Below are 27,119 nucleotides of genomic sequence, written 5' to 3'. Positions count from 1 at the left end.
AGATTAGCACTCTCTAGGATAGGTGCTGAGTGGATGAGAAAATTTGACTTTCATTTTTAAACCAGCTGGAGAACTTTGTTATTGTATACTCTAGCTAAAAAAACTGATTTGTAACAGGTGGTTTACTAACAAGCCAAGATCCTTAACGTGATTCTGGCTTCTTTGAACAACAAAACAAAGTTCATGCATTTTGACAAAACGAAGCCCTCTGATTAGTTAAAAGTAGAAACAAAGCCTAAATAGTAATAGTAGTAAGATGCAGTGCAGTCAAAACTAGATTGGGCAAAGATCTTTCCCCTACTGCTAAAATATTATTAAATGAACTCATGAATAATTCCAAATATTTTTAGAGACAGAGAACTGGAATCAAAAGTTGGAATACCCTGTTTTAACCAATGAATGGTTAAAAATATTAAGATATCATGATCTTAAGATGGGACAGCTTTTGCCGTATTTATTAGCTACGTCATAAAGCTTTTAAAAACAGTTGGCTATCAACTTCATTATGCTGTAAGTGTAAAATAATGGAAGAGACACGCAGATGAAATGTATTCATGACACACTTATCCAATTTGGGTTGTTTGTTGATGATTTTGAGAAGAGCGCTGTATAGTTTACACATGCAACAGTGAGTTGAAATTACGTACAAATTTTTTTTGAATTTATCAATATATGAAGAACTACTGATTTATGAATATGGAGTGTACCAGAACGTAATGTTCTTATATGATAAAATGACAGTGCTATACAGGATTTACACAGAATCCTGGACTGACAATGTGTGTTGTGTTGATGTAATGGAAAGAGATACCATTAAAGAGATACTATTAAAGAGATACCATTTCATAAAGTTTCATGAAATGTTTAAATACAGCTGTTTTCAAAATATGCATTGTGTGTCTTTTTTTTTAATTTTCTTCATTTGTGTATCTTTTTTTGTATACTAAAGCAATAAAAATGTCTACATTTGAGGTTTATAGTTTTAATTCAAAAGTATTATTTATTTAATAATGTTAAGACTCACGAAAGTCCCAGAAATCTCAAATGGTTCTATTACCCAGGTATAAAAAGTGCTATAAGAAAACAGACTTCAATGGTTGATTCAATTGTACATATAACTGCTTACAAAAATGGTTTACCTATGCCAGCTTTTCTCAAAATGTGGTCCAGGGACTCTAGAGGGACCCTGAGACCCTTCCAAGGAGTCCGAAAATCAAATAAATATTTTGAAATTTCTCAATTTTAAATTCTAATGCAGTAAATATAAATAAAAATAACCCACATAGACCAAAACTCTTTGGGGTCTTTTTACTTCTTGTCCGTATCTTCATATCTGGAGAATAGGTCAACCCCCTCTTTTCTGTGATAGCCCATCATGTACTGGAAAGCAGCTATCATGTCAACCCTAGGCCTTCTCTTCAATAGTTAGACAGACCTAGTTACGTTAATCATTCATCATAGTTTACCCTCCAGACCTTTTATCACCTTTGTTGCTTTTCTTTACACTCTTTCTAGGGCCTCAGGAACTTTTCTGTATTGTGATGACCAGAACTGGACATAGTATTCCAAGTGTGGCTTCACTAGTGCGGTATAAATCAGTACTATCAATTCTTGTAATCTTGATGCTATCCCTCTGCTGATGCATCCTAGGTCTGCAGTGCTTGTTTTGGCAGCTGCAGTACACTGCTGGCTGATAGTTAAGTGGTCGTCCAGGATACATGGATCTCTCTCACAGTTACTAATATTGAGCCAGATACCACCTATTCTGAACCTGTGCATTTTATTTTTCCTGCCAAGATGCAAGGCCTTACTCTTCTCACCACTGAACTGCATCTTGTTGGATAGAGTCCAATGCTCAAGTCTGTCAAAATCCTTCTGACTCTTGAATCTATCTTCTAAAGTTTTGGCAATTCTCCCCAGCTTGGTGTTGTCTACAAATCTGATAAGGTTCCCTCTTGTCCCCTCACTTAAATCATTTATGAAGATGTTGAAGAGGTATCCCACTGCATGCTTTCCTCCATGTAGATGTAGTTTCATTGAGGACTACACATTGAGTGTGATTGATCAGCCAGTTGCGAACCCATCTAGCGATGATGGGTTTATCTAGCAATGATGGGTTTATCTAGCGATAAAAATCCCGCATTTTTATATCTTATTAACAAGTAGACTGTGATCTACATTCTCAAATGCCTTCCTGAAGTCTAAATAAACTGTATCCCGAATATCTCCCCAATCCATTAATTTAGTTACTTTGTCAAAGAAGTCAGTAAGGTTTGTCTAGCATGATCTGTTTTTAATAAACCCATGTTGGCTTCCAGTAATCATTTTGCTCATTTCTAGATGCTTGCAAATCTGCTGCTTGATTATCTTTCTGAGGATTTTCCCTGATATTGATGTGCAGGTGATCGGTCTGTAGTTTTCTGGATAAATTTCCCCACTATTTTCAAGATTGGAACCTTATCAGCTCTTTTGTAGTACTCTGGCAGTTCCCTGGTGCTCCAGGAGCTTTGTTTTTATGTAAGAACTTTCTATGGAGCATTGGAGCATTTATTCCAGGTTAGATTTCAATCTTTCAAGAATTACACATATTATTATGATAAAATTTAAATACCAGGCAATTTATGCTGCCTACTCTTCTTTCAAAGAACTGGCCAACGTTAGAAGGAAATTTCAAAATGCAATTAGGGTATCACAGAATCACAGAAAACTGATGGCAAAAAATTCTCAGTGGTCCATTGACTCTGCCCCTTGAGTATTTTGTTTGATTTTGTTTATTTATTAATTAGATTTACCCCCACTTTGACAGTACTTTACTTGTCAAATAGCATCTGTTGTTTGCTTTGGCAAAATACATTCATGGGTGTTGTTATGTGCTACCTTATCTAACAGATCTCTAACGTCTAAGATCAGAACAAGAGTTTATCCAGGGAAAGACAGAACAACTAATTCCTTTGATCCACTGAGTTTGCATATTTTCTGCAATAAACAATCTGATAACTTACTGAGTTTTTCAGGTCCAAATATTTTGTGTTCCTGGTAACTGGCATTCCCGACAAGAAAGCTAGTATATCATTGTTTGCCTGTAAATCATATAGATTAGGGAAAAAATGTAATTAAAATATTCAGCTTGTACTTAAGGAAAGTAAACGCTTCTTTGTTTGAATTAATGCAGTTGGAAAGCATATTATTCTCTGTGTGTGCTGTCAGTTTCTTTTTCTTTGTTTTTCTATCTTCTCTGAATATTGGAGACTGAGGTTTTGTTTAACTGAATCTGAAGCCTAGAAATGTATAAAACCAACTGTCAGTTTGTAACATCTTATAGACAATTTTATTTATTTTTCACATGTCTGAACCACCCATCTTCTTCAAAAAGAACAATATATTTATGGCTTGATTTTTGTGGACTAGAATACAAGTACGATAATCTGATAAACTGGATTCTAATCCACAAAAATTTAGGCTTAATTAAAATAATTATCAGACTTGAAATTGTTAAAAAAAGGTTTCTTGGGGGGATTTGGCTGAAACTAATTAAATTGTTATACAACTGATGACCACTAATTGTCATTGAACTTTCCTATAGCAATAGCTATTTTGTCTCTCTTGTCATATTCCCACTACTTTCACACAGTTGTGACCTATATTGCTGAGCTGAGATGTTTGGCCAACATTAATCTATTTTCCGTCTTCTGGATGGAAGTGGAAAAGAATGTTTAATAGGATATTTGCAACTATCTCTCATAATAAGCAATGTCTTCATTATCTAAAGTACAGTATTTGCTACTACTCAATTGGTCCTAGACATTTGTTCAATGTATTTCTAGAATTAGTAGTCAGACCAAACTGTTAAGTGGTTAATTTAAAAAAAAAATCAGACCAGAGAAAATTGGTGTTTTATGGTGTATTTTCTCTTTATTATTATATTCTCTTTATTATTTATTTATTTATTTATTTATTTATTTATTTATTTATTTAATTAGATTTTTATATCGCCCTTCTCCCGAAGGACTCAGGTCTTATACTAACATGATATTTGAAAGACATTTAAAACCATATTTTCTCTATTTCAATACACAAATATTTATTAATTCAATCTTGTCAATAAGAAACAGTGAAACTGTAAATAGCTGGAAAGCGAATTATGATGAAGTGTTAGGTAGTTTTTAAAACTGAAATGTATCACAGCAGGTGATTTTAAGTAATGTTAGCCTATTTCGTCCACTTTTCATTGTTAAAATGAGAATTCCTCATACTCACCTCATCCAATACCGCACTGCGTTTTGCCCTTTGTCGTTGACGTAGTAAAACAAGGCCTGCTATAATATCAGATGGGACTATGTCAAGATCTCGGAAAAATTCAGCAAAGAGATATGCAATTTCAGAGTAAGCATCCTGAAAGATCCAAAGAGGAAAAGGTGAAAAATTAATCTGCAACAAGAGAGAAGAGCTTGAAATAGTTGTTAGTTTGTTGGATTGCTAAAGGTGTTATATTAAACCACAATGGAGTTTGCTTTTTTTAAAAAATACGGTATGTAAATAATCTTTTATAATTTAGTTTATGTGTGAATTAGGCAACCATTACTGAATAAACAGTAACCCTGCCTTGGTATTATGTATAAATGCAGCAATTTCTGGATTACCGGTTTCTGCATGTGGCTGAAATATTGATTTTTATTTGCATTAAACCTTTCTTCCAAGACATTTAAAATAACTAACATAGCATTACTTCAATTTTTCTTCACTATGGTAGTCAAGAAACAACGCTTGAATCCATATATGATATGGTAAAAACAAGCCAATAAGATGAACTAATACAAAATACTATGGCCAGATAGATAAACATATAATGTGGTTTACTTAGTTTTGGCTTAGCATGACATTACCTCTCTCTCATCGTGGAAGTGTTACGTGAATCATGCCATTGTGACTTGTTCAACAAACCATGTTATATACTAGTGTTATCAGGTCTGTGACAAAATTTGTTGAAGGGCAGGCATTAAGCAAAATAATGGCCTCTCACTTTCTATCCAATACATTAGCTACTGTATCACATTTGTCAAAACAACAATAACTGATCTAGGCTAGGATCCTCCCTCCAACCCTTAAGGCAACCAGCTTAGGACTTCCAACCCTAAACCTTGAAAACTCATAGGCAAGGTATAATAGAGGCCAACATTTCTTGTCTCTAGCATCTGGAATTCAGAGAAAAATTGTGTGTGTGTGTGTGTGTGTGTTAGATCAGGTAATTTCATTTTACACAGTAGAATCCGCTATTAGTACACCAATGTCTTCTTTAGCAAATACATTGTGGGTGAACATACCTGCACAAGTCAATATCATGTATCAGATACTACATATTAAGTAAGATGACTTGACAGCTGCAGACAGGCCAAGATTAGATGGTTTTGAGGAATGTTATTAATACTTTTACTTTTGCCTAATGTAAAATGTGGAATTCCTTCCAAAACTTTTATGATCGAAAATAATCTAAATAATTGATTACTCCATTTTAATCATATTTTTGGTAATAAAAGATCATGAAAGATTACTATATATTTTAAAATTAGCCAACTCAATGGTTTTAGGCCCTTTTGCAAGCTAAGTATTTCTCTTAAATTAAAAATGACTTCTTTTTTTGCAACTAAACAAGCATGAACAGCTTTACCTGTAAAGGTTTATTTGTACCAACTATGAAAAACTTTTCTATTCTTACAACAGAGCACCACTGGGTCAACATGCATGTGTGGAATATCCCAACAGGAGGCTTGTATCATATTTCCTCTCATCATCAGCCACAGTTTTCATACTATAATACTATCAAAATCATGAATTATATTTGTTTTTTAATGAAAAGGCAGTAGCTGCTTACTGATTGTGAATCTTTTGTTCGTGTACAGCAGAGGAAAACTTTGAGACGGCGGGTCCAGCTGCTAGCCTGGCCTTCTTCCAAGCGATGCCTTAAGAAAAAAAAAATTAAAGTCAAATGCAGTCATCAGATCAAAAAGACATCAAGAGCCTAACATCAAGAATATATAAACACTGGAATAATATGGGATGAAATAGTGAACAGTTCTGAATGTCATCTGTTTTAAAGCTTCCACGGAATTTTCTGAATAGTGGCAGATTCAGAATTCTTTATAAACTATAGTTATTTTATAAGGTTAAAAATAAAGTCTCCCTCAAATACAGCTCAGCTCCTAGTAATGAACATGATGTTCTTTTGCAGCAGAAGAGAAATTGTTTCCCACTGTCTTCTTCCAAAGCTTTCTTTCTTTTTCTTTTTAAAATTTCCTAGTTCAGTTTAAAGCTCTGGGATTTCCCAGTGGTCTCCCATCCAAATAGTAGCTGAGCCAACTTTGCATAATTTGTTCAAGTTCAGCCAAAGCAGGCTAGGTATTGCCACCTGCTGGAATAGAGTTACATTATAGAGATATGTAAGTCGCCCTAGAAAAAGAATGTCAGGAATTACTCAGATCAGAAAAAGGTGTTCAAAAAGCCTCCTCATGTCTGTTTCTCATTTGACTCATTGTTGATAAAATGAGTCTTTATGTTCAAGAGATAAAGGAAACTTTTTCCTTTTGTACCTTCCTCTCTTCAAATTCTTCAAGGTTTTCTGTTTTTGTGGATTTCTCAAAATATGTTAGCTCTTACTTCAAATACAATTAGTGTCAGTTAGCATTTAATAACAGATGGACCCTTACTCTGCAGCTCAGTTAATACATTATGAGCATTTTTAAAATTGGAAGTTCTGCTACTTAATTACTCGGTATTCTTTAGCACTCTGTTTAGGTTCTGAACCAGGGATGAAATGTAAAATGTATTACTACCGGTTCTGTGGGCGTGGCTTAGGGTGGTAACGTGACAGGGTGGGCATGGCCAACTTTTTTTTTTAACTTTTAAAAGCATTTTTTCTACAACCTCTTCAGCCAAAGGGGTTGTAAAAAATGCTTTTAAAAACCTGTGATGATCAGGCAACTCAGCTGGGATTGCCGGAGGAAAAAAAGCTTTTAAAGGGTTCTGACGATCCCAGCTGAGCTGCGCAATCATCAGAGGCCTTTTTTTTATTTTTAAAAGCATTTTTTTTGGCCGAAGAAAAAATGCTTTTAAAAGTAAAAAAAAACAAAAAACCTCTGATGATCGCATGGCTCAGTTGGGGCGGGGAGGAGGCAGAGATTTTTGCTACCAGTTCTCCAAACTACCTGCCACCATCGCTACTGGATTGGGCAATCCGGTCCGAACCAGGAGCATTTCATCCCTGTTCTGAACCATATTCTCCAATAAGGACTTCTGCTCAATTCAAATTTCCAATACAACCTAGGCAATATTACAGATGTTTGATCCTCCATGGATTGTAAAGGAAAACAAAAAGATGGAAAATGTTAATATTGTATGTTTGGTCAAAAATCCTATATTTTTTTGGAAAAAAATCACACTAGCTAGATTGAATTAATTATAAAAGTTTTGCTCTATTTTAACTTTTTTATTTTAAAAAAATAGAAAATTGCACAGCTGAAAATACCATTTTGTTGTCAAATACTCCTGGCTCATTCAATTATGACAAACCAAATACTCATTATTTTATAGCTTTGGGTGAATGACATCTAATGTAATGTATTCCATTTACACTTGGATGATCTTGGCCAAACCACTCCCTTTTAGTCTAAGGTACATGGCAGTATCATTGTGAGAAAAAAAAAAGACTTTTGCTGCATAATAAAGAGGACTATAAATGCTGTAAAATATATTTTTAAAAGAATATACTCCTGAAAACCAAAATTGTGCTAATACAGTATATATTACAAGGCCTTTATTATTTACAATTCAAAAAAAAGTTTCCCCAATATGTAAACTGCACTATTTGCTGCCATATTGAATACACTCATTTGTCCTTATCTACATTGAAAACAATAGATTTGCATTCATCTAAATTGTAAATCTATTTTATAAAAACCCTGAGTCAACCTCTACAATTACAAATTTCTTACCTCAGGTTATATGTTCTTAGATTACGCTGTCTCCTCTTTGTGGCTCGCAATTTAACAAAAGTCCGTCCTGTTGGGTCAAAGACGCAGAGGACAGTGATGCAGACGCTCAAAATGACCACCCAGTTGCAAACGACCATTCCTAGTGAAACAGAGGAGATAGATGATAAGGCCCAGCTTGTAAATGGCAGATCTGACTCATTTGTACTCTTTGCTTGAAGTTTATGTATTCTTTTTCACAGAGTAATACTCCCTGTTTGATTTTCTTTGACAAGGTAAAGAAAATTCTTGTATTTAAAACTTCTGATATTCTTGGAGATTCTTTAGCATCATAAATATATCATAAAATATATTTAATGAGGGTTATCAAGCAAGCCGCAATGGGTTGTAATACTATTAATTATTATGCCTATGAATAAATGTACCCTGTTTCCCCAAAATAAGATATCCCCTGATAATAAGCCTATCGGGCTTTTGAGTACATGGCAATAAGGCCATGTGCTTATTTCAGGGTTCAAAAAAATATAAGACAGGGTCTTATTTTCGGGGAAACACAGTACATGAATGTTTTTAGCAAAACTTAATTACAACAGTAAAAAAACAAGACCTCAAAAATTATGCTTGTTTAGGTCTATGAACAGGTTAAATCATCACACACTATCGTGCATAAATGTGATTTTAAATACTTACAAATACTTATAAAGACATACCCAAAGTAACACTCTTGGCAGTAACATCATTGCAGGAACTGTAGTACTGGGTTAACCAAACAATGCCCACAATAGCGTAGACAAATTCAATCACCAAGATTGCTGGAACAATAAGAACAGAGTGTACAATGGTATAACAACAACAATAACAACCGCAACAACAGCAACTGATTTCACCATATTTCTGAGCAGCAATTCTTAGCCAATGAAAAAAATATTCATTCTGATGTTTCATTCTAAATGGGATGATCTCATTGCAGCCACACCAGAAGAAATTAGGTGATTAGCTTGCTTAGATATCGAATTATAACATCTATCCTATTCTATGGTGACATTTTATGGTGATTTTATCATGGTTTACCTTAATTTAATATTTAATCTCATATACTGTATTTCCCACATATATATGTTTTATTTAAACTTATATTTCTAAACTTATATTTGTGTTTATATGTATAATGTGTTTTATTAGTGTTGTACGTCAGAGATTGTATAACCTTTGTATATTCCATACACTAAATAAAAATAAATGTCTAAAACTTTTCACTTTTATCCAGATAAACATGCAATGTAATTTTCTAGGAGAAAAATATTAATGAATGATAATGGGGAACCTTAACTATAAAAATGAACAAGGAAAGCATGCAAAATGTCTTATCTCTCTGTAGCACATATATATCTACATATATCTGTATGTAGACGTTTTTTTGGAGGCTTGGAGTGAATAGCATAATATATTCCACACACACTTTTGGGAGGGGTAGATAGGCATCAGATTTTTTTACAAATGAAAGCTCATGGTAAGTGAACAAAGGAAATGATGGTGAGTTTGAGAAAGATAATTATAGTATGTGTTTCTCTTCACAGAATAGTAAACTACATTTACTTATCCTTAAAAGTGTCATGTTAACATGTTTGTCTTTGCTGAATACCAGAAGCAGCACACATGTACTGCTGTCAAGGCATCAGACAAAGTATATGTATTTCATTAATGAGGCTGTCAATTTTTTAACAATAAAAAGATTCATAAATGTGCATTCGCCCAAGAAAAATTGATACAGATTTTATGGAGGCATAAATAGGCATATTTTCCTATTTGGGGGAAAATAGGAATATATTTTCCCACATCTGCAAAAGTAATGAAACAGTGACTAAACCTACAAATAATATTTAATTTCAGCAGGTATATATCCAGATGTCTTTTGGTGCCACAACTGAAAATGCCCTTGGATCAGTCAGTGTTTGTAAATATTATGAATGGAGAACCCTTTGAGAGCACGACAGCCAGTTGCATCAAGATCAAACATTAATAAAAACCCCTTGGCCGCTGCCTCTTACCCAGTCTGACGTATAGCACATATTGCATGGAATCCCGGGGTTCTGTGTACAAGATGCTGCCACGCATGCTGAGCCAAATGATTGCAACTTCAGCGATCATACAGCTGAGCAAAATACCCAGATAACCTCTGCCATGGTCCACCAGATTGAGAGAGCAGGTCTCATTGGGATTGTATGCCAGTCCAAACAGCACCACAGAAAGGATGATGAACCTGCCATACACAAGCCACATTCACTTGACAAAGCTTGAGACAATATATACATGACCAAAGACTTTTAGCCATATAAGGAACAAGAAGCCTAACATTTATTAGTTTTTTTTAAAAAACTGTTGTGGTTTGTTTTGATTTTATATAAACTGCGAAAGGAAATATCTCTTTTTTAATTCCTGGGAATAGTTAGTACTATATAAATAACCAAATTGTTTGCAGTTTGTGAAATTAACCGCTGCCAATAAAAACTTATCCCACAATAAACTACAACTGTATCTGTCTAAGATATTGTAGTACCGTATTTCCCCGAAAATAAGAGCCTATCTTATATTTTTTTGAACCCCGAAATAAGCCCTTGGCCTTATTTTTGGGGAGGTCTTATTATTTTGGGGCACATGGAGGAAACCAGAGGAAATGGCAGGGACTGGCTGCACATACGTTTAAATATTTTCAGGGAGGGCTTATTTTCAGCGGGGGCTTATTTTAGTGCATGCACTCAAAAGCCCGATTGGGCTTTTTATCAGGGGATGTCTTATTTTTGGGGAAACAGGGTATATGTAATATTATATTCACAGATAAATTATTTTGATGCTATTCATAAAGTAAACATGTCAAAGTTTCAGTTTCTAAATGGACTATCATATTGCTTTTAGTTGATTTCAGGTACAGGGGGTTATGTGATTCACAGATAATACAATATATCAGTTCAGCCAACAGCAAACCTGTATTTCGTTGATATCATTCATTTATGGGTGCTATGCATTCCTTGTGTTGCTGTAATAGTAAAATGCTGGTGGTTAGCTAACAAAGTTCCTCCCCCACTGCCCACATATTGATTTCTGGATGGTGTCCCAGAACATACTCTGTGTTCCGCTGTAATACAAAGGGGGGGAAAAAGGCTGCATCAATCCCCTTGAGATTTATCTGTGAAGAGGCCTGGAATTAGGAACAGTAAAAACCTGCACATACTTCAACAGTCAGCAGAGGGCAGGCGAAAATGTTATCAGGCACACACTTTTTGATTCCCATATGCCAATTATATTGTTTTTATCCCAGCATGTAATTTACCATGCTTGCCAATGCATTCACATGAGTGCGCACACTTTCTCTCTCTCTCTTTCACATGCAGTGTAGCTTAATTATCACAGGCTCCTAAATGTCATACATTTGTTTCTCATGAGGAATCTACCCAACAAGATGAAGACGAGACATTGTCATTACCACCAACAATTATTGTTTTGTCCATGAACAGCAGAGTTCGGGAAACAGACATTAGGCTAGCAAGTACTAATCTGTTTTATATTAGAACCTTGGAATCTCACAACAGAAAACCCAGTCTCACAGCAAAAGAATCCTGAGGTCAGATATTAATATTAGGTATCAGAACTGAGGAGAGGTCATTATCCTTTCACACACAAAAAACTTTTTCAAATCTCTGATTGGGAGTGTCTGTCTGTCCATCCATCCATCCACCCAATTTTATGATTTTTAAGCTCAACCAACTCAACATGTATTTTCATCTCCTTTCTCACTTCCATCAACGTCTTGTAACATTTTGTATAATAAAAAGATCTGGGGATCTCAAAAATGTGTTTATGATTTTGCATATATTTATTTCTAATAAAGATAACACCACTGTAGTTATTCGATTTTTTTTCTCCTTGGGAATAAGCATGACTCACTTTAATTACAAAAATATTAATGGGCTGATATGGAAGAATTGCATTTGCCTCCAATCTGGTTTTGAGCTTTCAAAATGTAGCTTGATCCAAGAAGCTCTGCTTTTAATAGTTTCTTAATGGATGCCGACATGGTTTGGCTTTCTTAGTGGCAGTATCTACATATAAACCACTCAAACCAATTCTATCTTTTCTTTTGACACTGACAGTATGATCTGAGTGGATTTATATCACATTAATTATCATCCATTACAATCATGGATATAATTTCTGTGGCTTCCTTTCTCTTTAATATAATTCTGTTGCTTTTTAATTCTTTTTAGCTGATATAAGAATAAACTGGATACTCCAAAAACTTCCCTGAAGGCATTACAGAACCATAGTAGTGGAACAAAAAATTTAAAAAGAATTATTTGAGTCTGAACTTTATACATGCATAGATCCATTCTCATACTGCTTTGTATATATGAACTTTAGCAGAATAATTTAAATTGCAACATAGTATGAATACCTAGACATGAAAAATACAAAAGAAATATCAATGCCTTATGACCTAATAATAGAAGTCGTCTTCTCATGGATATTTTCTCTTACCAAGTTGTATGAAGCAGAAAGAGAAAAATGGCAGGCAAAACAAGATCATCACTTCCCACAGACCAGCGACGACGGAACACCACAATGCCTGGCATGGCTAGTGAGCCTGAAAAGGGTCACCGGGCACAATATTAACTTTCTGTAATAGAAATACAAAGAACAGGAACATAAATTGTTTTTATATATGACAAAATCAATATTGTTGCTACAATTTTAGCACAAAATATATTGTCTAGACACGTTGCTTCTAAAATTCTGTTAAAAGTCTTTGACGAATCAACTACAGCTCTTTAAACTCATAACACATTCTTATGAGAAGTAAGAATATTTAAACTAAATTAATACTATTTATGTTACTTCTAGAATAATCAGATTCAGTAGGTCCATGAAAATGGAACCTTACATCGCAAGTGTAAACCTAGTTTCTTTTTATTTTAAAATATGCTAACATTACAGAAAATGAGGATTTTAATATATTTGATCCTTCAGAGAACATTTAGCAGATGTTGGGTGCATCTCCTTGCTTTTGGAGATCAGCAAAGTATTGCCTAACTGACATGGCTTGTGCTTTTTTTAATTTATTTATTTACATTTATACCCCGCCCTTCTCCGAAGACTCAGGGCGGCTTACAGTGTGTAAGTGCTTGTTCTTAGTATTGGCACATTTTGAGTTGACTCTATTGGATGTTAACATTTCTGTTTGTAAACATGAATCTACTTTTGTTGGTTATATTCACCTATTTTGAAAGTTTGAAATTTAATGTTTGAATTAGGTTTTGTTTTGGGGCTTTGGTTTCTGTAAAAAAAAAAGGAATGGGACTATTAATAATTTAGTTTCTTTTGGTTTCTTTCTTTTTTAAAAAATAATTCACATTGTTATCACCATTTGTAGACACAAGGAAAGACAGAAACACATAAAATCACACATTCATTTGATTGGTTTGATTTAATAAAACATGAAAACTACATTAGATCTAGGGATGTAATAAAGTGAATTAATATCTACAGTAATCTACATACAAACTCATGCAGTTATCAATACAAAGCAAGATGTACAAAAATTGCCACAACCTCTATTTTGTACAATGTATAATTGCATAAAAATTCTTTGCAGCTTTATAATATCATTTCTATTGTTCATAAAACTTTGGAGGATCTGTATCTGATCTTACAATGAAACATTTTTCTGACTAATACTAGATGATAAACCTGGAAAAAAAAATTAACTCCTGTTCAAGTAAGAAGGCAGGGCCGAACAGAAATGTATTCCCAATTCTATAGAAAATTCCCTTTAATCATAGGAATTAACTTAAGCTGTATAGCCTATATTTTATTTCTTATAACCAATAAATAAATCCATATAATAAAACATAAAGGAAAAGGATGGTTACACATATGCTACTTCACTGGATACTGTTGTGTTATCTATCCAGTCAAGAATATTTCATGGTTCATTTCAACTTGATCACCATAAAGTTATCCTACAGAAATTAGCTTACTAGGGTTAACATCTTCAGCCTAGCGCACTCTACAGATTGTGCAGCAAAGGCCACATCTGCAGAGGCAAATTGTGTGTCTTATAGTGTCAATAAATGTGGAAAAGCGATGGTAATTTAATTATCTACATGCAGAAGTCTCTCAGAACTATTGCTACTTTGAGGTTTGCTCTGAAAGGTCATGATCCCCCTAAGGATCAGATACTACATTCAGAGTGAGCCAAAAGATACATCCTCTAGCCACCAATTTTCCAGATTTGCAGAAGAAGCTAATTATTGAAATTCCAGTGTATGGTTCAAATAAATTGGAAGTGGCTGGCACACATCCAGTTTATGCCATGTATACATTCCCTGGATTTAGAATGGATTTGGGAGTAGAAATAAACATAATTTCTTATGGCCACTAAAAGGTCAGATTTATCCTAGATATAAAGTAGGATACAACTTCAATTTTTTTTTTGCCTTGGTAGATGACATAAAAATCTTCCTTTACTGTGTATATATACACTTATATGTACTTTCTAACAAATCTAACATTAGAAAGACAATTTGGTTGCTTGTATATACAGAGAGCTTGTGCAAAGGAGACAAATTCCTTGTGTGTCCAATCACAATATTCTATTTCTATTTCTATTCCTTCCACATTCTCTTTCTTCAACCTTCATTCATTCTGAAACTTTTTCATTCTACAGCCATTCTACTTTCATTCCTGTTTCTTTCACTTTTTGTCACCTTCCATGCCCATTTTCTTGGACTGATATAGTACATTGTTTTCTATGCAGTTTACACAAAACTAGCAAAGATGTCTATTCAGTTTCAGTATTTAGTGGACCTATTTTTAATATCCTTAAACAAATGGCAGCTGTGATTTTAGTCATTCCTTGCTCACTACTTATAAAACTGCTATTAGAGGAATATAAACACAAATGCAAAGAAATTTTTGCAACCATGGCTGAAAATCTATGAAAAACTATGGCTGCATTACTATTACTATTAGTCTTCTCACTTTTCCTATCATCCATCTCCTCCCACTTATGACGGCATGACGGTAACTTTGTTGCTTGTCTCCTTATGATTTATATTGATATTGATTGTTTCCTGATTGCTTATATGTACCCTATGACAATCATTGTGTTGTACCTTATGATTCTTGATGAATGTATCTCGTCTTTTTATGTACACTGAGAGCATATGCACCAAAGACAAATTCCTTGTGTGTCCAATCACACTTGGCCAATAAAGAATTCTATTCTATTCTAAAAAAAAAAAATCTGATAACAGTTAATAATCTATAGTAGGCCTCAACAAGGCACAAAGTTATTGCAAATGTTAAGATATCAATTGCTTTTTCCTGTATTTTAAGTTTCTAGCAGTTTAAGCATGAAGCTATCAGTAGCACTCTCAGTACTGCTTCAATGCATCTTAGTTCTAATCCGTATTTGCCTCCATTGTTTTTTCAAGTATTAAACAAGCATTGCTGTCTTAAGCACAAAACTTAGATCATTAAGAACAAAACTTAGATCATCAGTTTCTATTATGCATTATAATTGTCCTTGTTTCACAGGACACTCTTTTGATAATTCACAATGTATACTTCTATTAATCATCAAAAGAGTTATTGTTTGATACTAATTTCAACTTCCATTTTAAGTACCATCACTAGATCTGTAATCTTCCATAATGAGCTCTAAGTATGAAGCTGCATCAGAATACCAAAATACCATTACAGAATTGAGTAAAAACTAAAGATATATCATGTATCATAAAGATATTGTTTCTCTCTTTGTTTTAATCTGAACTTTCTTCATAAAAATAGATTCATTGCTTTCCAATTTCAGATCTTTATTGTCATTTGTTCCTATAGGGTTGAAGCTGGTCAAGTCTGTACCTTTGGTTCATATTCCAGGAAGAGATTTTGTACGCAAGGGATGGATAGCAGAAACCTTCGACACAGGATATGGACATTGACTCAAAAATGCAGAAAGAAACCCATGTTTCAAACTGCGTGACTAACATACAGTAAGCGCAGGATACCTGGAGAAGTTCTTGAATGTATCACTTGATTCTCCATAAGAAAACTATTTCTCTAACCTTCTTAAATCTGCTTTGGCAATGCGGACCAGGGGCACAGTTTTAATTATATCTACTATAGCACCTTGATAATTTCCAAATTGTACCAAAAAGATTTGATCTCTTATATAAAGAGTAGGGTCTTTTTTGTTTTTTTAGTTAGCATTGAGCAAGGTCTCCCAGCTGGCTTTGTGCCTAAAAAACAACTTCTTTAACAACTACAATTGGGACTGGCAACTTGTTAGTTAAGGGAAGCAATTGCTAAATGAAAAATCACATGACATAACTGTACTAATGATTTTACTTCAGCTTTTCTTTGCTTTGTAATGTCAAAAAGTTAAAGCCCTAAACAGCTGGGAGAGTGCAAACAGTGGGGAAGGTTTCTAGGACTTAATTCACAAGGAAGTCTGGATAAAAATCTTATAGCCCTTTTCTTCCATTTCCCTGCACTTTGGAATGATCACCCCAAGACTAAAGTAACTAGAAAGACAAGAATTGATTTTGTATTTATTTTCATTGGAGAGGAAGGGGTTACAAGAGAGTAAGCGGGCACACAAAGGATAGAAAAGGATAGTTAGTGCCAATTGTTTGCCTAAAACACAGATGACTGCAGCCGCAAGCTACTTAGGAGGCAAAAAAAAGCCTTTAGTGTGAAACAGATTAGGATCCTGTCAGTTACAGGTAGCAGTTGTAGCTCGTGCAGTATTCTAATCAACTAATTAAGGTTACAGAGGTCAGCTTGTTATCTTGTGGTTAGCAGTTTTTTAGGGATGTACTGTACTGGGCATAGGACAACACGTACTAACAGAGTAATGGTGAACTAATAATTGAAAGTGAGACATGGCCAAGCAAATGTGGGCACTGGTCACAAAGTTATTTTTTCATCTCCATCTTAATTGCAACTACTCACTGTCCAAAGCACAAACTTATAGAGCACTACCTGTATCTTTTTAACTAGTAACAAGTCCCAGACTAAATTTACTGCATTTTGGATTCTGATGGGAGTCTAAATCTAATCCATAAATCCAATAACGTCATATACCATTTTATTATTGTTGTATAGGATACAATTTGTCAGTGAATGTTAAGTATGAAAGACCAGGACCACATGTGAAGTTTTAATTAAATTGATTTATTACTAAATGTGCTTATGAATACCAATTTACTCAACCATTAGTGCTATCTTGACATAAGATAAGAGTCAACATAATTCAAGACAGTCCATTTGTGGTCATGTAGAGATTTTAAGCTGATTCTTCTTTTGACTCCACCCCTAGATTCTGCCACTCCATCCCCTACAGTAAGTAAAAGGTCCCATTTTTCAGCTATGAGTTGTGCCTGCCCATAAAAATGTAAGCTATTGCTAGGGAAGGTATAATTTTTAACTAACTTTCATTAATGCATATATTCCTCTTGATTTCACAAAGACTTCCATTCACTGAATATACAAACAGTGCCTGAGAACTTAAGATAACCTATTCTCATTAAATTATTATGTTTTCCTTTTTACAGTAACAATAAATGATATATAGTTAAACTTTAGTTATGCATGGAATATCTCAAACCATTTATATTCACTCATATTCCTGCCTTCCTATTTAAAAATAGTTTTTATTAAAAGATTTTACATATATAATTACATCCAAAGAAAAATATATAGTAAATGTGAAAGGGAAAAAGAGAAAGGAAGGGGAAAAAGAAAATAAACAATAAAGAAGAAAGAAAAAAGAAAGAAAAAAATAAAAGGACAAAATATGAAAATAAATATTAAGAAATGGTTTATGAATTGGTAGTTAAGAGATGAAATTCTAATCAAACCTCGCTCTCTAAGATTATATCATAATTCCTTTCTTTCTACAACCTATTCTTTTTAATCATCAAACCCATAAATCACAAAGTTGTTTTCTTTTTTTACACGAAAGTCCATAAGGGGTTCATATTTTCTCCTTTCAAATAACTAAACATGTCTTCGTAATTTTCACAGGACCCAGCCAGAGTTTAACTTCAAAGAAAGATGTTCAAATGATCCCTAGAATAATTCTCATAGCAATCCTGCAATAGCTCAGCCAGTCCTAGGAGAGCCCAAATCACTTGACAAAGAACCGTTGGCTGGCTATCTAATAAGAGCAGAGAAGTGGGAATGCTTTACTGTTCTTACAAGTTACAACTTCTAATAAGTCCTTAGCTGTGCCTAGTTGGATTTATTCTTTGTCTTTCTCCAGCACTGCTCTAGGCATCACTTGCATTGCTGAAGACTGCAGGGGTCAGCAACCCGCGGCTCTGGAGCTGCATGTGGCTCTTTCATTCCTCTGCTGTGGCTCCTTGTTGCTGGTCGTCTCCACAATTGATAGAGCTTTCAGTTAGGACAGGTAGAGGAAAACGGACGCCGTGCTAGGAGGAGACTCTATGGTGGTGGTGGTGGTGGTGGGGAACCGGACTTCCGGACGGCATAGGAAAAAGGACGCCTTGTTAGGAAGAGACTATGGTGGGGGAACTGGACTTCCGGTCAGTTCCAGAATTGATTGAGGGGCTTCTGGTTAGGACTTTTGTGGCTCTTTGAGTGTTTAAGGTTGACGACCCCTGTATAGAGCCCTCCTACAAGGACTCTGTAGGATCCATGATCACAGAAAATCTGCATAGGTGCTAATGGATCCAAACTCCTCATCATGTGTTCATTTCTAAGCCATGACTAACACCTCCGTTGAATTGTGCACCACAGGGTCAGGAAAAATCCAAAATGCTCTCTGAACCCCTTCAAGATCCATCAATTACCTGCGGCAGGATGACTGAGTAATCCCAATCTCTCTGCAGTAAGATTTGGTTATAAACTCCAGGGCCAAGAGGGAATAAGCTGTCCATGGCAAGGGACTAATGTTAATATCCCCTAGCCCTAGCTTACTTTTCCACTGCCCTGAGACAAAAGCCAGGCCCAATGTGTGATTATGATGTAGGCCATCAATAAGTTCAATGGATCAAGTCAATGGTTGCCATAGTGCCATGAACTTTCAATCAATGGGCCCAAAGAATGAGAAGGACATTCTCAAGCACCATTACTCTGGCTAGGTTCACTGGCAACTCAGACACAGAATCAAGGAGCTTAAATAGAGTCACCGCTAGGTATAGAGGAAGGCAAGCAATAAGACCAAACGACCCCCATAGCCCAATTCCACAAAAAGACTCTCTCATTTGGCTATATCTGGCCACCAAACATTTTCAGATAACAGCAGCCATACCCACCTCTGCCCTGGAATTGCAGCTGATGCCACACTTTAAAACCCAAGAGGGTACATTTTTGAGAGAGAAATATCCCCCCTCTGCATCCAACCAAATTCCATATGCACCAAGCTGGCCCCTTTGCCCATGATCAGATTATGGATGAGGTCAGCTTTGTTGGAGGCTAACATTAAGCATCAGCAGACCAAGCTCTGGGGCAGAGTGCAGCGGGATGGAATATACCGTATATTAATACCACACTGGTGTTAAACACCAGGCCCATCTTCCCTGAAAGTGGCTTGACCCCTCCTCTTGCCATATTTTCCCATTACTTCATTTCTGTCCACCACTCCATCCCTTAATGCTCCCTTCCACCCCAGCTCTAATGGGTCCATCATAATCTTATCAAACATTCAACACTACTACTCTTATATCTCACATGAGATAAAAAGCCAGCACAACTTCACCATATCCCCAATTCCAAAGAGTCTCTCAACCGGCAAATCTCCAGGACATTCTTTCTTATTCTGTCTTTAAACTTTATTGCTCTAATTTCCCACCAAGGAAGATAGCATGTATTAACTTTTTTCCCTTTCTATTATGCTAAAAATCAAGATGCTGATTTGTAGTGCTCCTTGCTTTGTAAGAATACAAGGTATTCATTTTTACTGACAACTACTAGAAATAAGTAAAGTAATCTATCACTCCTCTTGCATTTTGGTATCACATATACCATTTCTAGCAGTGACAACACATGGTGATTAAAAGGGCTAAGAATAATTCATTTTAACAGCTAATCTGACATAGGATATTCTTTTCTCCTTACAGAAATTGTGTTCTCTATGGGACTAACTTTTGAATCTATTTATGCCCAAACTAGTACTTCCACTAGTCAAGAATAAGAATAATCCCACATGCAAATGACTATGAAGAAATATCTGATTTTCTCATAAAGGTAATCCTTGTTTAACAATCACAGTTGGGACCAGCAACATTACTAAGCAAAGCAGTTGCTAAGTGGGAGATTGCATGACTGTAGCTGTACTTTCCAGCTTAAAACTGGTAAGATTAATCAGTTTCATACCTTTGGCTTTTGTTTGCTTCCTAACCAATCCACTATGTTTTGGAATGCACATGCCAGTGCTGGTATAATTAACAAGGAATTTACTGTTTGTATTTACATTCATTGTGAAGGGTGAAGGGGAGAAGAAACAGGTCAAACATAGAAGGGACTGCCTGCAGAAATTGCTTGTTCCTCTCTCACATTCTTGTAGAATGGAGAGATTGGGCTGCTGGCATGGTGCACATTGCTTTTTATGTGTATTCTCACTGCGTGTCTCTTGTAATCCCTTCCTTTCCAATCCCTCTGCTCTGCAAGGAGGGAAAACAGAAAATCAAGTCAAGTATAGGACAATGCATACTGGTGAATGCAATGGAGATAATATGACTGAGGACAGCAACATTGTAAACTTCAAATGGCCACTGTATGAGGCAATTGGTCAGTGAGAATTACTTGTAAAAACAAGGTAAATGCTAAATGAAAAAAGCACACCATTAAAAGCAACAAATAATTCATATTTTGTATATGAGAAGACCTACAATTATGAACACAGTAAAAGGGCTAAGATAAGTTAGGTAACTAATCTTTCACTGCCAGTCTCCATGAACAAGATTATGAAAATTCCATCTTAAGTTATGGAACAGAAAACCATGCAGAACTGTAGCTTTAGACAAAAGAAAGAGAAAACTGAGATCAATATATGCTTACATAGCATGTAGAGCATGTAATCCAGTAGAAGCACATTCTTCTGTCACAAGAAGCTTTACTGGGAAAGTCTGTATCCATGGATGTAGAATTTGTGAATGAAGGAGGAACCAGCATATTCACCCTGTAGCCACTGAAAATCCCAGGGAGAAGAAAAAAGCAGCTCAGTGAATATTTGTTAATACACTGTTATTGTATTACCATCATCGCTACCACCCCTCTGTTCAACAATGCAAAGATTTCTCCAAGCATGTGAAATGGCAGGGGGAGGGGGGCAACATAATTTATCCACTTCTTTCTATATCCTTATTTAGCCAAAAGACTATGGGGTAAAGGAAAGAGAATAAGATGATGTAGTGTTATCATACTGAGAAAAATACCCAAAGAGAAAGAACAGCACTGAAGCAATTTTACTTCTTCCACAGGAAATCTAGCAGGTGATGGTCATGGCTAGGAGAAAGCTGTAATTTATGCACCAGTTGCAGCTTTCCTTGGATCGGGGTTTTATGCACTCAGTCACTCAAGCCCTTACTCATCTCTCATCTGGATTGTTGCAATGAGCAATACATGGGGCTACCCTTGAAATGCATTTGGAAGCCTCAACTAAATACAAAATGCAGCAGCACAATTAGCCTTTGGGGCCCATATAATGGCCCATGCTACAGCACTGTCTCATGAGCTGCCCTGGCTGATGGTTTGCTTATGGGTGCAGTTCAAGGTGTTGGTTATGACCGTTAAAGCTTTCCATGGCAGGGTCCAGGTTACTTGATGAGCCATCTCATCCAGCTAAGACAAGCCTGCCCTACTCATGCTAGCAGAGGAGGCCAGCTATGGATTCAGTCATTTAAGGAACTCTGGCTGATAGGATCCAGAAAAGCCTTCTTTGCTGTAGTGTCAGGCCTCTGGAACATCCTGCCCCCAAAGGTGGGGCCAAACCTCACCCCCTGGGGGCAGGATGCTCCAGAAAACAAACGCTACAGAAGAGAAGGCTCTTCTTCTGAATCCCATCAGCAGTAGGAATTAACAAGATGAACCAATAGAAGGGAATATATGTAACTCAGGACTGAATTACAAAGTTCTTATTTATTTATTTATTATTTTATTTTATTTATTTGTTCGATTTTTATACCGCCCTTCTCCCGAAGGACTCAGGGCGGTGTACAGCCAAAAGTAAAAAACAGACAATACAATATACAATTTAAAATACAAGTTAAAAAACTTATTTTATAATTGGCCTAAAAAACTTTAAAATATATAAAACTAAAACCCCATTAAAATTAATAATAGAAAATTTAAAATCGATAAAATTTAAGCCAGCCCCGCGCGAATGAAAAGATGTGTCTTCAGTTCGCGGCGGAAGGTCCGAAGGTCAGGTATTTGGCGTAAACCCGGGGGAAGCTCGTTCCAGAGTGTGGGAGCCCCCACAGAGAAGGACCTTCCCCTGGGGGCCGCCAGCCGACATTGCTTGGCGGACAGCACCCTGAGAAGTCCCTCTCTGTGAGAGCGTACGGGTCGGTGGGAGGCATGCCGTAACAGCAGGCGGTCCCATAAGTACCCAGGCCCTAAGCCATGGAGCGCTTTAAAGGTCGTAACCAAAACCTTAAAGGAGGGGTCTCACCACCGCCTCTTTCAAGGCGGCAGGGAAAACCCCTTCCAACAAAGAAGCATTGATAATCCTCTGGAGCCAGCCTCGTGTCACCTCCTGAGTGGCCAGTACCAGCCAGGAAGGACACGGGTCCAGTAAACATGTCGTGGCGTGAAGCCTCCCCAACAACCTGTCCACGTCCTCGGGAGCCACAGGGTCAAACTCATCCCAAACAGACTCGACAAGACGTGCCTCCTCTCCCTCGCTTGGATCATCCCAATTTCGGTCCAGACCATCCCGGAGCTGAGCGATTTTATCGTATAGATAACCACTAAACTCCTCGGCACGTCCCTGCAAAGGGTCATCCCGCACCTCCTGATGAAGGAGGGAGCGGGTCACCCGAAACAGGGCGGCCGGGCGGTTATCTGCCGACGCAATGAGGGTGGAGGCGTAGGAACGCCTCACCTCCCTCATTGCCACTAGGTAGGTCCTAGATTTATTCAAGATAATGAGCAGAGACAAAGAGCAATGTAATCTCTTCACAAATAGTTGATTAATGATAATTTTACCTAAACCAGAGGTTTCAAACATTTTCAGGCTATGGAACCTGTTAAAAAATGCCTAGAACCCCTGATCAAGAGGCAAAAATCTTTGACAGAAAACTCATTGCTTGCAAGTATTATTTGTATACTGTTTGCTTCTAAGCCCATTTCACCATAAAAGAGACCGCATGTAACTAAATCAAATAATTTAATAAATCCTTTATTTGTGGTGTTAATAACACAGAAGGATTCAGGAATGCCAGTATGGTCCTGATATTTGTGGTTCCAATGATATGTAGAAGTTGCTATTTTCATACAGAATGTCCCATTATTTTAAGCATTATAGCTGAAAACTGAGTCCATTTGAGGTTTAGAAAAAACCCTCACCTGATGTGACCTCCCCATTACAAAATCTACTGACCATACCAAATCCTTACAAACAGAGGAACACTGCCATCCCCTAAACTCTGTTGAAAATGTTACCTAACCTGGTAACAAAATGTTTAGAAATCAACCCACAAGCTCGGAGAATGAACCTCCACCCTGACACAAAAAGTGGCATTACATGCCTATTGTTATAATAATGCCCTCTGGGTCCTCTTTCACAAACGGGCATAGCTAAAAAAAACTACAGAAAGTTCTGCCTATAGATTCTTTAGCATGTTAAGCACACTTCTCTGGCTGGCCCATATAATATCCCAAACAAAGTATGGATGGAACCACATTCACTCATGGAAGGAGCTAGTAGATACAACCAGACCAGTTTGTAGAAGCATGGCTCTTACCAGATTTCTGAACTGGTAAATTATACAGTAGGCCACAGATATAGGTAATCACTTTTCTGCAATATTGCACCAGCCAGGGATGGTAAACAAAGTGACTGGGAATGGTTATTTTATTTATTTATTTATTTATTTTATTTATTTATTTAAATTTTTATACCGCCCTTCTCCCGAAGGACTCAGGGCAGTGTACAGCCAAAGATAAAAACAGCAAGTATACAAAGTTAAAATATCAATTTAAAATACCTATTCAATAGTGGCCGAATTAAAACCGTCAGATTGACCTAACCTAAAATACCCCATATAAAATTACAAAGGATTTAAAATTTAAAATTTAAAATTTAAAAAATCAGTCCAGTCCCGCTTGAATAAATAAGTGAGTTTTTAATTCCCGGCGAAAGGTCCGAAGGTCAGATATTTGGCGCAAACCGGGGGGAAGGTCGTTCCAGACAGTAGGTGCTCCAACAGAGAAGGCCCTTCCCCTGGGGGCTGCCAGCCGGCATTGCTTGGCGGACGGCACCCTGAGGAGACCCTCTCTGTGAGAGCCTACGGGTCGGTGGGAGGCATAAGGTAACAGCAGGCGGTCCCGTAAGTACCCGGGCCCTAAGCCATGGAGCGCTTTAAAGGTGGTAACCAAAACCTTGAAGCGCACCCGAAAGACCACAGGTAGCCAGTGCAGACTGCGCAGGAGCGGTGTTACCTGGGAGCAACGAGGAGCTCCCTCGATCACCCGCGCAGCTGCATTCTGGACTAACTGGAGTCTCCGAGTGCACTTCAGGGGTAGCCCCATGTAGAGAGCATTGCAATAATCCAGGCAGGAAGTGACGAGAGCATGAGTGACCGTGCATAAGGCATCCCGGTCCAGAAAGGGACTGACAAACCAGGCGGACCTGGTAAAAGGCTCTCCTGGAGACGGCCGCCAAATGATCTTCAAACGACAGCCGTCCATCCAGGAGAACGCCCAAGTTGCGTACCCTCTCTGTTGGGGCCAGCGACTCGCCCCCAACAGACAGCTGCGGTTGCAGCTGACTGTACCAGGGTGCCAGCATCCACAGCCACTCCGTCTTGGATGGATTGAGTCTGAGTCTGTTTCTCCCCATCCAGACCCGTACGGCCTCCAGGCAACGAGACAGCAGTTCAACAGCTTCGTTGGGGTGGCCCGGGGTGGAAAAGTACAGCTGAGTGTCATCAGCGTACAGCTGATAACTCACCCCGAAGCCACTGATGACCTCGCTGGCGGCTTCATGTAGATGTTGAACAGGAGGCGAGAGAATCGACCCCTGAGGCACCCCACAAGTAAGGCGCCTCGCGGTCGATCTCTGCCCCCCTGTCAACACCGTCTGCGACCGGTCAGAGAGATAGGAGGAGAACCACCGATAAACGGTGCCTCCCACTCCCAAACTCTCCAACCGGCGCAGCAGGATACCATGGTCGATGGTATCAAAAGCCGATGAAAGATCCAACAGGACCAGGGCAGAGGAACAACCCCTATCCCTGGCCCTCCAGAGGTCATCCACCAACGCGACCAAAGCTGTCTCCGTGCTGTACCCAGACCGGAAGCCGGACTGTAACGGGTCTAGATAGACGGCTTCATCCGAAACTGGGGAAGCTGCCATGCCACCACACTCTCTACAACCTTCGCCACAAAGCGAAGGTTGGAGACTGGACGGTAGTTACCCAAAATAGCTGGGTCCAGGGAAGGCTTCTTGAGGAGGGGTCTCACCACCGCCTCTTTCAAGGCAGCGGGGAAAACCCCTTCCAACAAAGAAGAATTTATAATTCCCTGGAGCCAGCCTCATATCACCTCCTGAGTGGCCAGCACCAGCCAGGAGGGACATGAGTCCAGTAAACCATATCATGCATATCTAACCCACGGGTTAGATATGCATGAGCAGCTCTTTCTCGGATAGCTAGCACTATAATTTATTTCAAGTTACCCAGTCTGAGTTTCCACACTTACATGTCACTATTTAATATTTGTATTACAAAAATGAAGGAGTATTTTTCAGCACTAAACTACTAATATATTCTTCTTTCCAGAATGAAGAGTGATAAGTGAGTGAGTCTGTCTGTCTGTCTGTCTGTCTGTCCATCCGTCCTTTATATGAATGAGTCTAAGACATAAAAAGAAACAGAGGGATCATGACTACATTTAGTTTGGCAAGGAATATTTGCCATTGTTACTTGTATCTAGAAAAATCTAGTCTCAGATGGAACATATTCTACGGTCAATAGCAGAGTTTCCTTTGAGTGACAGCTGTTGCAGGATGGAAGCAAAAAATACTATGGCAATCATATCATGTGGGCTTTCCTTAGGCATTATTTAAGCAGCAGGAGATACAATGATGTGTGACAAAAAGCTTTGGTCTAATTTAACACAGCACTATTTAATGGGTGCCATTCCACGCTAGGATTGAATACAGTAGTTTAAACCTGTATATACTTCATTAAAAGTAGTAATTTAAGAAACATATCCATAGCTATGAGAAGCTGTCAATCTCAGGAATCTTTCCAGTATGGACATTTTGTGGTACACACTTCAAACATATGATTAGAAATGTATTTATTTCTTAGCATCAGAAAACCACTGGATGTAATTTCTGCCAAAAGAATTATCTATACCCTGCTTATTGTCTTACTTGAAAGACATGAAAACAAGAAATACTAAATCCCCAATCTATATTACATTAATTACAGCTACTCATATCACTACTCTCTATATTCAGAAGAACACCAGATGGCATACTCTTACCATAAGCAATTCAAGCGGAAATCTGCAATTAGGACATGTATAAAACATCATCAGTCTTCAGGCTGCTATTTTAAAGCCCATGAATAGAATTCTTTCTGTCTCACAACATGCATTTTCACAATCTGAAGATTGTTCTGCCTTCAAGGATATGATTTCATCTTTTACAAATGTTTTTTGCTTATTTGGGGAGGGGCATTTTAGCCCAATCTTACTCAGAAGAAAACCCTTCTTTTTCTGAACTTTGGACATAATTTTTAATGGCATATAGTTAAGGGATGCTACTGTGATGTTTCAAATCATTCTCTCAAATCAATCTGCCTGCCACAACCTTTATTGTATCTTCAGAATCTGCGATAACCATAGAAGAATATCACTGCTTTCCATCGCAGGCAAGATCCT

General features: G+C 37.3%; 1 protein-coding gene across 6 annotated transcripts in view; it reads right to left on the bottom strand.

Moving 5' to 3' along the window:
- Positions 1-27,119, bottom strand: part of DAGLA (diacylglycerol lipase alpha) — a 129,631-nt gene that overhangs the window by 44,697 nt on the left and 57,815 nt on the right. For 3 of the 6 annotated variants that reach the window (XM_058155479.1, XM_058155488.1, XM_058155496.1), the window contains 8 exons: positions 21,063-21,192; positions 12,516-12,654; positions 10,031-10,242; positions 8,693-8,794; positions 7,986-8,124; positions 5,870-5,957; positions 4,258-4,392; positions 3,003-3,080 (listed from right to left, as the gene is read on the bottom strand). In XM_058155479.1, coding sequence (XP_058011462.1) covers positions 3,003-3,080; positions 4,258-4,392; positions 5,870-5,957; positions 7,986-8,124; positions 8,693-8,794; positions 10,031-10,242; positions 12,516-12,610 — 849 coding nt within the window. In that variant the 5' untranslated portion in view covers positions 12,611-12,654; positions 21,063-21,192. The remainder of the gene's footprint in view (positions 1-3,002; positions 3,081-4,257; positions 4,393-5,869; positions 5,958-7,985; positions 8,125-8,692; positions 8,795-10,030; positions 10,243-12,515; positions 12,655-21,062; positions 21,193-27,119) is intronic. The other 3 variants (XM_058155504.1, XM_058155512.1, XM_058155521.1) reach the window with 1 other exon arrangement.

The sequence above is a fragment of the Ahaetulla prasina genome, chromosome 1, assembly GCF_028640845.1.
Source record: "Ahaetulla prasina isolate Xishuangbanna chromosome 1, ASM2864084v1, whole genome shotgun sequence".
Lineage (NCBI taxonomy): Eukaryota > Metazoa > Chordata > Lepidosauria > Squamata > Colubridae > Ahaetulla > Ahaetulla prasina.
The sequence above is the reverse complement of the archived record's forward strand: the minus strand, read 5'-3'. Positions and strand labels throughout refer to the sequence as shown.